This window comes from Leguminivora glycinivorella, chromosome Z (assembly GCF_023078275.1).
Source record: "Leguminivora glycinivorella isolate SPB_JAAS2020 chromosome Z, LegGlyc_1.1, whole genome shotgun sequence".
NCBI lineage: Eukaryota > Metazoa > Arthropoda > Insecta > Lepidoptera > Tortricidae > Leguminivora > Leguminivora glycinivorella.
Window position 1 is genome coordinate 52,429,238 of NC_062998.1, and position 14,968 is coordinate 52,444,205.

At 37.6% G+C, this 14,968-nt stretch overlaps 1 protein-coding gene across 1 annotated transcript in view; it reads right to left on the minus strand.

Moving 5' to 3' along the window:
* Nucleotides 1–14,968, minus strand: part of LOC125240517 (adenylate cyclase type 6-like) — a 406,177-nt gene that overhangs the window by 233,337 nt on the left and 157,872 nt on the right. Inside the window, exon 4 of the mRNA XM_048148409.1 lies at nucleotides 2,511–2,641. Coding sequence (XP_048004366.1) covers nucleotides 2,511–2,641 — 131 coding nt within the window. The remainder of the gene's footprint in view (nucleotides 1–2,510; nucleotides 2,642–14,968) is intronic.

Sequence of the window (14,968 nt, forward strand, 5' to 3'; positions counted from 1 at the left end):
AATATAATCTACCCGCTTTTAGTTATTGTTTATTTCCCACCGCACGACACACAGCACTCACAACATCCGCGCACTGGTCCGAAGATAGATCTTTTGGTTTGAACATTTGAATCACTGGTCCCCATGTTGGCGATAATCTATACCCGTCTTCCCTGTTAAAGTTTTTAGGATATTTTTTAATTTCGATCGCCTCCCTCACAATCCGGGGATAATAGTGTCGCTCGGTGGAAAGAACTTTGGGTTTGTGTAGCTCAATCCAGTGATTCGTTTCCGCAGTAAGCAAGTGCTCGGCGATTGCAGATTTGTGTACATGGCGATTTTTGACTTTAAATATACTTACTGTATTGTACGTGTACATGTAAAGATTGAGGACAATATCTCATTTAGTCATATACCAAAATATTAACTTTTTAAAGTTATCCTGTATTGCAAGCTCTTACTGCCTTTTGAACTTAAAGTAAAGTAAGTTCCAAGTCGATATTCAATCCGATACTTGGAGTAAAAGTCCTTGAGTTCTGTTCCTTTGCAGACTACTAACAGTTTGTGCATTTATGTCGGTAACTAGAAATGGTTCGGTTGAGAAGATAAATCAAGAGTTGGGTTGACCATTTTTGATATCGATATACCCATGACGTCTTAGCGGCAACAAGATGGCGCTCGCCGCTGCGTTTAATCAGGGGCGGCTCACTCCGCGATTCTATCGCCGCGCTACAAGTACATCCTGGCGGCCGCGAGTTCGCGGCCTACTCAGGGGTGGCGCGCGTTCTCACGGAATGCACGTTCGCACTTTCTATTGTTACTTTACGTCGCGAGGTTTTTTTAAGCGATGTCCGCGTGTGGAATGGCTAATACTTAGTTAAATAGACATATTGAATAAAATAAATACCATAGGACATTCTTACACAGATCTACTACTTACTGATTGTCCCACAGAAAAGTTCAATAAGGCTTGTGATGTTGGAACTTGAACAAAAATATATAAATACAGTATATATACCTAGAAAGTAACCAAGACTTGAATATAATAGTATAACATTTTATGTGAGTATTAATTCGTTTGAATCATAGGTAACCCTATCGCCGGGCGCCGCGCACGTGCGGCTCGTTTCTTTGTAAGAATTTTGTAGGTATTTAAAAAGGCGGCATTTCGTGAACATCAAAGCAGTGGGCCTTCTGTACTTGTACTATTATATATTCTGTGGTTTAATTTTAGTTTTATCTTTGCGCTGCGTTCACTGTGTCACAGGTCCGCGTCGTACATCTGCGTTCGTGACCAACAAAATGGTCCCGACGGAAGACCAGCGCTGACCCTCGGGTTAGCATTTTATGCTGAGTCGGGACCATTTCGTGGTAACTTACTCGTATATGTTTTATTTCTTTTATTTGCTGTTTCTGTTTTCTTACTTGTGTATTTTGTAGTTATCACGAATAAATAATTGATTGATTGATGATTGATTGATAATTACCGCAAATACATATTATAAAACTAGCGCAGCTCACAGGGAGTAAGGAAGAATCTTACAATATAGAAAGAAAGAAAGAAAAAGACATTTATTCAGTACAGCACACATACACAAGACAAAATGGTAAAAAAAAAAGAAACAGATAATAAAAACAAATACACAAAAACACCCTAAGAAAATTATACCTATACACACAAACTGAGAATTACACTTGCAGCAAACTGAGAATTACCTTGTGTGCAGTAAGGAGAAGTTTGCAATAGCGCAAGGAAGACACTTACAACTACGGAAGAGAGAATCTTACAATATGTAAGGAAGTGGGTTACAATGTGGTACAACTTACGTGTAGGTTGTGGAAACGCCGGGGCGCACATAGCGCAGCTCTAAAGAGAGCTAATTCACAATAGTGCAAGGAAAAAACTTACAACATGGAAGGAAGAATCTTACAATATGTAAGGAAGTGTCAATGTGGTACAACTTACGTGTAGGTTGTGGAAACGCCGGGGCGCACATAGCGCAGCTCTAAAGAGAGCTCAATTCACAATAGTGCAAGGAAAAAACTTACAACATGGAAGGAAGAATCTTACAATATGTAAGGAAGTTTCAATGTGGTACAACTTACGTGTAGGTTGTGGAAACGCCGGGGTGCACATAGCGCATCTCTAAAAAGAGTTCTGTTCACAATAGTGCAAGGAAAAAAACTTACAATATGGAAGGAAGAATCTTACAATATGTAAGGAAGTGTCAATGTGGTACAACTTACGTGTAGGTTGTGGAATCGCCTGGGCGCACAGAGCGCAGGTCTAAAGAGAGTTCTGTTCACAATAGTGCAAGGAAAAAACTTACAACATGAAAGGAAGAATCTTACAATATGTAAGGAAGTGTCAATGTGGTACCTACAACTTACGTGTAGGTTGTGGAATCGCCTGGGCGCACAGAGCGCAGCTCTAAAGAGAGTCCTGTTCACAATAGCGCAAGGAAGAAACTAACAACACGGAGGGAAGAATGTTAGAATATGTAAACAAGTGTCAATGTGGTATAACTTACGTGTAGGTTGTGGAAACGCCGTGGCGCACATAGCGCGGCTACAGGCGGGGGGAGGGTGCTTATGCACCCCGCCCCGCACCCCTCCGGCTCGTCTGAGGGCGAGCCTAGTGAGTATAGGTTCACGGTGGTGTCTGTGAACAAAACAAATTTCATTAGTGCGTGATGTGGGAACTATCCTGGCAAGGTCGCCATGTGACTAAGGAGAACACGCTTGTATCGAAAATAGGTTTATTTTGTCTAATGCTACAAACTATCTATTTATGTATAGGGCGGGGTGAAGCAGTGTGAGGTGTTGCACTCACAGTACAAGTGTAATGCAATAGCTATAGAACTTACGAAAAAAATAAAAAAAACTCCTGACATAGTGGACCGATTTCCATCAATCATGGCTAAGAACACTTTCGACTCAGCTTTTAAACAAAAAAAAAAGGTAAATCTAAATCGGTTCATCCTTTCGAGAGATCTCGCCTTAATGGAAACAGGCAAAGTGGGACGTTTTACTAAACACACTCACATATATCGCGTGTATCCGCATTGTCTTGAGAAATATTGATAGTATCAAATATCCGTGTGTATCTAATTTCTAATTATGGAGAGCTACCATATTAATGCATGATAATAATGAAATAAGCGTATATAAAGGCTTCGATATCAAAGGCTATTATCTATTCAAAGAACTTAAGACGAAATGAGAAGTACTGAAAATCGGAGAAAACCTTTTCCTCCCAATATTTTACATTCTTGGATTTTTTTTTACGAGATGTATTTTAGTCTATGGTCCTATGCTGATATTCTTTCATTATTAGTTCTGGAACAGATGGTACAAAGCGCGCGACAACGGAAGTCGAGTTTTAAGTTTTTTATCGGCGTTTTTATGTGTTCGAATTATGGAGTGGAGCAATGATATGATTCAAAGCTTTATTGAATTATAGTACTGAGTTGGACAAAATTCTTCATACACCGACATAAAAAATAAACTTTCTACTTATCATAATTTCTCTACCCTTAAACTTAACATCACAGCTGCATGCTGCAGCCTACCGCTTGCTGACCCGTTCGTTCTGCCGCTCGACACCAAGTCACCGCCTCTTCTAAACCTAACGACGTTTTCGCCAGCAGCTTCTCCCTCATTTGTACGTCTTTTAAACCACGTATAAGTTGCGTTAATATTAGGCTATTTTTCAAACTGTCAAAACTACAATTTTTGCTTTTCACTTTTAACACCCCTAAAAACTTATCAAAAGTCATGTCATTTCGATACGTCTCAAAAAACATATGTCTTTCATAATTGACGTTTTTTAGAGGATCACAATAATCACTAAATTTTTTGCACAAAACGTCATAACTAGATTTTTCCGATTCGGCAACATCTAACTCCTCATAGATTTCCCGGCCATATTTTCCTATGACATGCATAAATAATGCGCATTTCTCTGCGTCGGTAACCGATGCCTTGTCTGAGGCAATCAAGAAATAGTCAAACGACATTTTCCATTCACGCCAATTGGTAGCCATATTGCCTTCCTGTTGCAACGGCGCTGGCTGCTGAATTGCCGCGTACACGCCGACCTTTTTGTCACCCTTTCTTATATACTTTACTCGACGTTAGTCTCGCAAACAATAAATACATAATATAATCACTTTTATGCACCAAAACACACTTTAAAACCACACCTGACACCATGTAGTATGGAGCGAGATGTAAATCAAACAGCTGATGGCGTATGACTGGTTTATTAACTATCGTGCATTTACCCAAGTACCCACATTATGTTTATAAGTATACCCACTACAGTTGTGTTGAAAACTTTTGGCTAATTTCATGGCGTACAACATACAGACAACAATATATCAATGATTGTACAATTATTGTTTTACATGGGTATAAATATAAATATTAGTACTTTTGGCTCTGGACAAATTTGATCATACAGTAATTAAAATACGAATGAAATGCAATGTATTAGTGTGTATGGCTTTCATCTGCTTTAGATATGGCTGCTTGTCTCGGAGGAACATTTTCAGGTACAAACTGAAGGTATTTATCTAACCCAAGCTTTTTCCTGTGTGCCTACTAAAGTAGGCAAAGTGGGTATAATTCAGAATAACATTTGATATTTTCTTTGTTTTTCCAAAAACTTCCTTAAATTTTGGCTAGGATTGATAACATGAGACTATGTCAGCCATTGAAGCTACTTAATCCTATGAATCACAACGAACGCATGAAATAGACATACTAGTATTTTCTTTCAGTCATCTTTTCATATACATATATTCAGACGGGCGATGGCTGAAAGATAATACCAGTATGTATATCTCATGCGTTTGTTATGATTAATAGGAATGAAAAGCTTGAATGGCTAACATAGTCTCATGTAATCAATCCAAGCCAAAATTTAAGGAAGTTTTTGGAAAATAAAGAAAATATCAAATGTCATTCTGAATTATACCCACTTTGCCTACTTCAGTAGACACACAGGAAAAAGCTTGGGTTAGATATATACTTTCAGTTTCTAACATAAAATGTTCCTCCGAGACAATCAGCGATATCTAAAGCAGATGACAGCCATACACACTACTACATTGCATTTCATTCGTATTTTAATTACTGTATGATCAAATTCGTCCAGAGCCAAAAGTACTGATATTTATATTTATACTCATGTAAAAAAATAATTGTACGATCATTGATATGTTATTGTCTGTATGTTGTACGCCATGAAATTAGTTAAAAGTTTTCCAATACAACTGTGATGTTAAGTTTAAGGGTAAAGAAATTATTATGATAGAAAGTTTATTTTATATGTCGGTGTATGAAGAATTTTGTCCAGTAAGTACGTATGAAGAGGAACCATCAATATGGAACCCAAAACATCTAGGGCACAAAAATCGCAACAATGTCCACGATGCGTGCACGATGCTGGACACGAATCCACCATCGTCTTCTTCGTCTTTCTTTTTGTAGTAAATGTTCACTACCAAGCAAAATAACAGTAGCTGCTGCTGCAGCAAGGCGTTTTTAGGGTTCCGTAGTCAACTAGGAACCCTTATAGTTTCGCCATGTCTGTCTGTCCGTCCGTCCGTCCGTCCGTCCGCGGATAATCTCAGTAACCGTTAGCACTAGAAAGCTGAAATTTGGTACCAATATGTAAATGAATCACGCCGACAAAGTGCAAAAATAAAAAATGGAAAAAAATGTTTTATTAGGGTACCCCCCCTACATGTAAAGTGGGGGCTGAATTTTTTTTCATTCCAACCCTAACGTGTGATATATTGTTGGATAGGTATTTAAAAATGAATGAGGGTTTGCTATAAGGTAAGTTCTTACTCAGAATTACGAGCACTTTATATCTCAATTATAATTCCAAAACCTTGAGATAATTACGATTTTATTTAAAGAAAAATAATATTGCTTAAATTTTAATTAATTTATTATTCACTTTCAAATTTTGCATGATACGAGAAAGTTGTGTGTGGGAATAAATGGTTTTATTATTATTATATCTCAATAGGACAAGAAAGTGTCTCAGCATTTTCATACTTTATTGTTACCCATACAAACTACTTATATGGCAAAATGGTAACACAGTAGGAAATAAATGTATAGGTCACTACCTACGTGCTACGCGCTATGCGTCATTGAAAAAAACTAGTGATTCTGAGTAGAAATAACATTAAAATATCAAAAATGTCACCTTTTAAAAAAGTTGACAAATCATCATGCTTAGCCGTTAGGTATTATATAAAAATACATCAAACTGAGTAAAAATATTTTCCATACCTACATGTCAATTACATAGAGCATAATCTAACCACAAAATTAAAATTTTGAAAAAACACCGACATAGTGGACCGATTTTCACGAAACATGGATAAGAACACTCAGCTTTCAAACAAAAAAAAACTAAATGTAAATCGGTTCATCCGTTCGGGAGCTACGATGCCACAGACAGACACACACACAGACATACACACAAACAAACAGACAGACAGACAGACTTCAAACTTATAACACCCCGTCGTTTTTGCGTCGGGGGTAAAAATGAGGACATACTAGAGGTATATTCGATCGTCTCTCCTCTTAACATTCACTTTGTGTTTCGCTGGCTAGCTGTTGTCTATTTTCAGCGGGACACGGCTGAAGGGGCGAGCTGGTTTCGACTGCGCCCATGCATCTCAATTGTCCAGAAAGTTCATTCGAAGATCATTTTGCTTATAATAATCTGAGTAATCACAGTGAACGGTTTGACAGTATTTCAGCTAACATGTAGAGAGACTTGCTAGCTTCGTCGGTCAGGCTTCGTCTTGGACAGAACGCGGATAGTTCAGCGTTTCTTGTATGTAACTCCGAGCACCCTAACCATCGGCAGCGTAGGCCATGCACTGGCCGACTAGGTGTGGCACTTTGGATTACGTTTTTATAATAAATTAATGATAGATTGTATTGTTTTGGTAATATAATTATTTTCTACTCTTATACTACTCGTTTGGTACTCGTATAAACCTAAACTGAGATAATAAATTAATAAAAAGAAATAATTAGTGAAACTCTGACATAAGTAATAATTAATGAGACTATGCGTTTTCACATTATCCGATCCGATATCGGATGTAGGACTGATACCCCATATTACAGGTGCTATCTTGGATTTTTTCCATTTAAATCCTTCCGACATCCGATATCGGATCGGATAATGTGAAAACGGACTAAGACAATAGATACTTGGTTAGTGTTATATATGCCTATGTATATCCCACCAAAAACATTCTGTAAAAAATAGCCGTCTCGATGGAACTGCTTGTTTATCTCTAAAAAGTAATGAAATCTACATAAAGTTCCTTACTGCGATTTCTTTATTATTATAGTTAACTAGCCTTTGCTGCGGCTTCGCTCGCGTTAAATTCGAAAATCTCTCCACAAACTTCTATCCTCCATTCTAAGGAAGTGGGGGGATATAAAAAGAGACAAAAAGTAGCCTATGTCACTTTCCATCCCTTCAACTATCTCCACTTAAAAAATTACGTCAATACGTCGCTCCGTTTTGCCGTGAAAGATGGACAAACAAACAGACACACACACATTCCCATTTATAATATTAGTATGGATGTTGTGTGACTTGGCCGTTGAAGTGTAGTGGTGCTGGCGACAGATTGGTGCAATGGTGTCATGGAGCACCTGGTTATAAACTTCTTTATACCCTTGTGTATAAACAAGTTTATAAGTTTCATATTCGATGGTCCGAGCTAAGGTTCGTAAAGCCATGAAGCCAAGCTGATAATTATTGACGCTAAACGCCGATCGAAACGCAGTCTGAAGTGGGTGATAGACGTACGATACGAGCAAGTATGCGTACTTATGGCTCGACGACCTTTTTCGATTGTGTGTCACCGTAAGTACGCGTAAAAACCGCCGCGCATAGTAGTCGACCATCCAACGCGTACTTGCTCGTACGCCTATCACCCACTTGACGTCGCGCCAACACTTTATGGAAAAAGCGGGTTTTCGACAACTACCAATAAGATTTTAGACATTCAAAAATCTTCAATAATACTCAACTGTTTCGGTCGCACTCGTTCAAATATAGGGGAATATATTGGTGTGAGCGAGACGGTCAGGAGCTTTGTGTTAGCTTCACAGTAACGTCCAATTTACGTTTTCCGTATTGTTATAGAAATGATTTATTATTGTAAGAAATGTCACAAGAAAACGAGGGAGTATATCGACATGACAAATGATAAAGAAATATTTGTTTTATCCGTTTCTTGGACCTTTATTTTTTTTGAGGAAGCGGTTAGGATAAATTGGTAAAAAAAGGCGTTATTTGGTGACCTTGTCATCATCCTCCGTGCGTTATCCCGGCATTTTGCCACGGCTCATGGGGTCCGCTTTGACAACTAATCACAAGATTTGGCGTATAGGCACCAGTTTTTACGAAAGCGGCTGCCATCTGACCTTCTAACCCAAAGGGTAAACTAGACCTTATTGGAATTAGTCCGGTATCCTCACGATGTTTTCCTTCACCGAAAAGCGACTGGCAAATATCAAATGACATTTCGCACATAAATTCCGAAAAACTCATTGGTGCGAGCCGGGGTTCGAACCCGCGACCTCCGGAACGAAAGTCGTACGTACTTACACTTACTGCTACCACGTGACCTTGTACTAAAAGATAATCGAGTATATTAAGGAATTACTGTCAAAGTAAGATGCTAATATTGACATCTGTCAACACAGAATTAAAACTTTTGTTCCTCAGATTTGACAATTAGGCCTATACTCTTAACTATTAGTTGTAGCTCATACATACATACATACGCCTGCATTCTATAAAGGGGTAGGCAGAGCACATAAAACTACTCAAGTTTTAGTGCCACGTCTTGGCAAATAAGGGGTTGCAAGCAATCGAAAAATGTGACATTGCTGTGATAAGTTGCCAGCCTCTCGCCGACGCCGCAATTTAGTTAACCCATAAAATAACTAATATATCACCAACTTACTTATGAAGAATCATAATATATCTAAAATAAAACTTTTAAAACCGGCTAAGAGCGTGTCGGACCACGCTCAGTGTAGGACGCTCAGTATAGGGTTCCGTAGTTTCACGTATTTTTTTCAAGAACTGTTCAACCTATCAAGTCAAAAATATTTTTCCTAAAAAGTCTTTACAAAGTTTTTTAAAGTTATGGTTGAAAAGTTAAAGTGGGGGAGGGGGGGGGGGAATTTTTTTACTTTTGGAGCAATCAACAATATCAAAAAATGTTTTTAAATACCTATCCAACAATATATCACACGTTAGGGTTGAAACGAAAAATAAATCACTCCCCACTTTCCGTGTCGGGGGTGGGGGGTACCCTAATAAATCATTTTTTCCACTTTTTATTTTACCACTTAGTCGGCGTGATTGATATACACATTGGTACCAAATTTCAGTTTTCTTGCTAACGGTCTCTGAGATTATCCGCGGACGGAACGACAGACGTACAGACATGGCGTAACTATAAAGGTCCCAAGTTGACTACGGAGCCCTAAAAAGGGCCTTCAACTAAAAAAACTAATTTAATATCAAGCCTAAATGTGATAGACGTGCAAACTTTTTCCTTCAGTTGCCTTTTAATCCTGATAAGTTAAAAAAAATCCAATTACATACACACTTACGTCTTTTCGGTACTAAGATGAAATCTTCGCTTAAATCTGTATAATGTATACGTTGAACTTTAAGTAAATGGAAGCAAGGTGTAAAATCGTGTGAATATTAATGTCCTCAAGGATATATTTTATTATTTAACAACCTCCTCAGAACTGTTCGTGGACCTTAAAGTGAAGACTTAAGATATGTAATCGGCCGTTAAAGTGTTGTTGTAAGTACGTTTTTAGACTTTAAGTGTATGGGTGTAGGGTGGTAATATTAATGGCGGGGTAGATTTATTTTATTATTTAAGTAAGGACGAGCGAATAAGTGTTATCTGCAATCTGGGGCGGTAATGGTGCGACCCTCGTCAGGGTCGTAAAACGACTAGTGACGCGTTTGCAGGTCTCGATAGTCCTGGATCTTTAGACGAGTCCTGGAAGGGACTGCTGGATCTCAAGAAGAGTATAGGATCTAGAGATTCGAATGTCGAGGCACTTTGTTCGGTCCTTGTTTGTATATGTTCTTTCGACTCTTGGAGACCATGAACATCTCCAAAAAAAGTAGGTAGATTAGGTATATTTATTTTCTCTAGTGTGACTGCAAGAGTCTTTTACAACTCTTAAAGTTATTTTAGTTATCTTTTATTTGTAGGTATCAGTCTGTATTTTTTTTATCATGTTTAATTTTTTTTTTTATGTTCTTTGACATTTAGAGACTATACATCTCTAACATATCTTATTAATCATAATAGTAACGTTGTACTTTAGTTGAATTCATACTACCTTTTTATTGTAATTGTTGTCATGTAAAAGTGCCCCTGTGGCCTACTTGCTGAATAAATGTTTTTGTTTTTTTTTCATATCAAGTTTTTTACGTAGTTTCTGTATAAATCACTAGGTTTTACTAGGTTTTGCCCGCGGCTTCGCTCGCGTTAAATTTGAAAATTGCGGAATGCTCCATACGAAATTTCACCCCCCCATTTTAGGGAAGTCGGGGGTTCGAAAGAGACAAAAAGTTGCCTATGTCACTCTCCATCCCTTAAGCTATCTCCACTTAAAAAATAACGTTATTTCGTTGCTCCGTTTGGCCGTGAAAGACGGATAAACAAACAGATACACACACTTTCTCATTTATAATATTAGGATAAACTGAAATAGGTACAGGAGACTAAAAGTGTCCCAGAATTATTACATAGGTACATTACTTTCCTATTTTGTGACCCCATACAAACTATATCGAAAATAGTAACATAATTCAAGATCCCAGAGCATTTGCCACGGCTCATGGGAGCCTGGGGTCCCAACTGGTGGGAAAAACGTTGATAACAGGGTCGAGTGGAAAAAAACGAGGGGAGGCCTTTGCCCAGCAGTGGGACAATAAAAGAGGCTAATTTAAAAAAAAAGTAACACAATTGAGTCGTTGTACGGTCGTGTTCATAAATATATGTACATTTTTTCACCTTATTGCAACAAGCTAAGGTAAAGAAATGTACACATATTTAAATTTATGAACTCGACTGTAAAGCGACGTATGGATGTAAAATTTTCCCATCCTTACACTACGTTTTAACATTTTTTCTACTCCCGAACTGTTATTCCACATTTACAGGGTCGTGCACAGATCTTTAAAACCCTACATAAAGGTCTATTCCCCAAAGCCAGCGTCAGCCGGCTATCCGCGCATGCGCGCAGTATCGAAAAAACTGAAAACGCATTGTTTGGCTCTGTAACCATGGCAACGCCTTATGACACTGCGCACGTGCGGGTAGGCTTTGGGCAGCCGAGCTGACAGTGCAAACCTTAGAGTCAAATTACAAAAAACAGTGTGAATTTCACGAAAGTTATTCAAGAAAACTATTAAAAACTAAGTGCATGGTCGTAGAAAAAGTATTGTATGCAACGGTGTTTAACTGAGTCAAAAAATACTCTTGGCGTCTTAATAACAATTTTCGGCTTCGCCTCAAATTGTTACCCACGCCACTCGTCTTTTTTGACCTCCTTTAAACGCCTGTTGCATAAAATACTATAAAGCGAGTCCTTAGCAATAGTGAGTTATATGTTATTCCCATATGTTTCGAGTGAAAAAGAGAAAAGGTACCTAAGTAATTATAATGACTAGAGTATGATTTTTTTTCATGAGGAGAACAGTCTCCGTATATGAAAATACTCCCATACTATAATAGTGTTATAACACATAAAATAAAATAACACAAACATTTATTCTATGACCCTGCAGTTTAAGTCTTCGAAAAAAAAAAAAAAGATTTTTAAAAGCGTGTACTCCTTTTATAAAGGACGGCAACTCACACCTACAACAATGTCGGTGGGTGTGCAGTGTGCATCCATAGGCAGCTGTATACGCTTACTACTGCCTGTTTGACTCATATCCCATAATAAATACCTGTCATAATAACCTAACCACAAAATTAAAATTTTGAAAAAACCCCCGACCGCGACATCAAAGAGTATAATAATTAGTATGCGCGACATAGTGGACCGTTTTTCATGAAATATGGCTAAGAACACTCCCGACTAATTCAGATTTCAAACAAAAAAAACTAAATCTAAATCAGTTCATTCGTTCGGGAGCTACGATGCCACAGATAGACACGCACACAAATAGATAGACACGTCAAACTTATAACACCCCGTCGTTTTTGTATCGGGGGTTAAAAACACGTGGCAACATAACCAAAGAGAAATTAATAAAAGAAAAAACTGACTGACTGACTGACTGACTGACTGACTGACTGACTGACTGACATATCAATGCACAGCCAAAACCGCTGGTCCTAGAGACTCCAAATTTGGCACGTAGGCATGTAGAAGAGCATTAAGAAAGGATTTTTCAAAAATCACATCCTAAGGGGGTGAAATGGGGGTTGAAACGTTTTAATAAGATTACTTTTAGTACGCGGGCGAAGCCGCGGGAAGAAGCTAGTTATAACATAAGCAGTAATAAAACAAAGTACACGTAAAGCTGGTAATAATGTTATAAATTTGTAAGTAGCTAACAACTTAAATATTTATCTACATCGAGATGAGTTCATTATTAAGACTAAGTTAACAGGTCTGCTTCAATTTAGGTGTACTATATTTAAATACACATCGTGTTTTTTTTCGACACGCAATTAGGTTCACCACCAGGAACCACCTGTATATAGCTTTTTGTTTAATTCGAAAAAAAATACTATGTTTTTTATACGTTTCCATAAAAGCGCGAGAACTTGAAGTGTTATATCATTAAACATCTTGATAAGGGATAGGGATAGGGATAGGGATAGGGATAGCGATAGGGATAGCGATAGGGAAAGCGATAGGGACAGCGATAGGGATAGCGATAGGGATAGCGATAAGGATAGCGATAGGGATAGCGATAGCGATAGCGATAGCGTTAGCGATAGCGATACGGATACGGATACGGATAATATGGGTATCGTTAGAGGGATACGGATAATCGGTCGGCGGTCTCTTACAATCAATGTGCTCTAAGACGATCGTTGTTTGCTTGCTTGAAGATTACGTTTGCGATAAGTATAAGCAAAATGTAAAAAAATTTAAGGGATAATAGAAAAAGGTACTTTTTACCCACCGATCATAGTGTCGAAATACGGGCTATGTGGGATGTTTATAAAGGTTTCCCCAGCGTATATAGAATTACCTACGCTGTGGTCGATGTGTAATATTTCTACAATCATTGCAAGCAAAAGTATTATGTGCAATCGAAATAATCGCAGATAAATATACCTACAGAGAAATCTCCAAGGATCCAAATGAAAATCTTAATACGCTTACTTTTATTACGCGGGCGAAGCCGCGGGTAAAAGCTAGTATATAATAAATGGATTAATTAGTGTGAAAGGACCTTAATCATAACATTAAAGTTATTGTCAAGTGTTTGACGGCACATGTCAAAACAAATAACATTAGGAAATGGTAAGGGATGCCACACACGTGTTCAGTATTTTTTTTTAATAATTCGATAACCGTAAGAATGAAGAGGCTAGTTTCTTAGAGAAATTGATTGTATTTGAACTAAAGCATCTTCCCTTAAAGTTAACGGAATTCAATAAAAACAGGGTGTATTACTGTATAAAAGAAGAAACTGACTGACTGACTACATACTCATACTCATACTCATACTCATACTCATATTTATTAATAATATCAATTACAGGTCAATCTTACATATTATATTACAATCACAGAACAATTCGTAAATCAACGCATAGCCGAAACAGCTGGTCCTAGAGATTCAAAATTTGGCACGTAGGTTCCTTATAAGGTGTAGAGGAGCACTAAGAAAGGATTTTTCATAATTAACCTCCCAAGAGGTGAAATGAGGAAAGATTAGATTGGTACAATCAACCAATTAGAAAACCCTAGGCCACTGTAGAACTGTCAAAGTGGCGTGATAAATCAGATTGTAAGAAATCTCTTACTGCTTGTCATTTTGACATGGTTGTAGAGTGGCCCAGGGTTCCAATTGGTTGACTATTCGCGGGCGAAGCGGCGAAAAAAAACTAGTAAAAGTGTATGTTGGATTTAGTTATTTGGATTGTAATAACCTAACCACAAAATTAAACAACTAAGGAACAAATCAAATTATTTTATTGAATATTTTTTGATTTGTTCTTTTTTCAAGTAGTCACATATATAAATTGAAATACATATCATACACGAAAGAAAAAACGACAAGGCCCACCGGTGGCCGAGCCGGGGCCCGGGGTGGGCCTTGTCGTTTTTTATTTCGTGTATGATATCTATTTCAATTCACAAAATTAAAATTTTGAAAAAACCCCCGACCGCGACATAGTAGACCGATGTTCATGAAACATGGCTAAGAACACTCCCGACTAACTCAGCTTTCAGACAAAAAAAAAAACTAAATCTAAATCGGTTCATCCGATGATACGAGGATATGAAAAAATCATCCCTTGGAAAGCCGAGCGTAGCGATGTCTGTTACGAAAAACAAAAAAAAGGCAGTTTTTTTTTATTGGATCGTCTTTCTAAGGGTTTCTAAGGAATGAAATTTTTATATCCTTGTAAAAAAATGTTTATAATGATGTCTATTACCTATGCATACTTTTAACTGTAAGAAAAATATAATGTTTCTGACTTTCTGGCTAAGGAATTTATAAGCGACCATATAAACAAACTAAGCCAACTTTGACAACTTGCATCTTAAAAACTACTGATTCGATTTCGATTCTGTTTTTAGTTTATAATCATGCATTTATTTGTCTTTAATTTAAAAAAATCATATATCGAAATTATACACCGTGTCTACCGTTTTTTGCGGTTATTCAGTGTGATACGAAAATTAA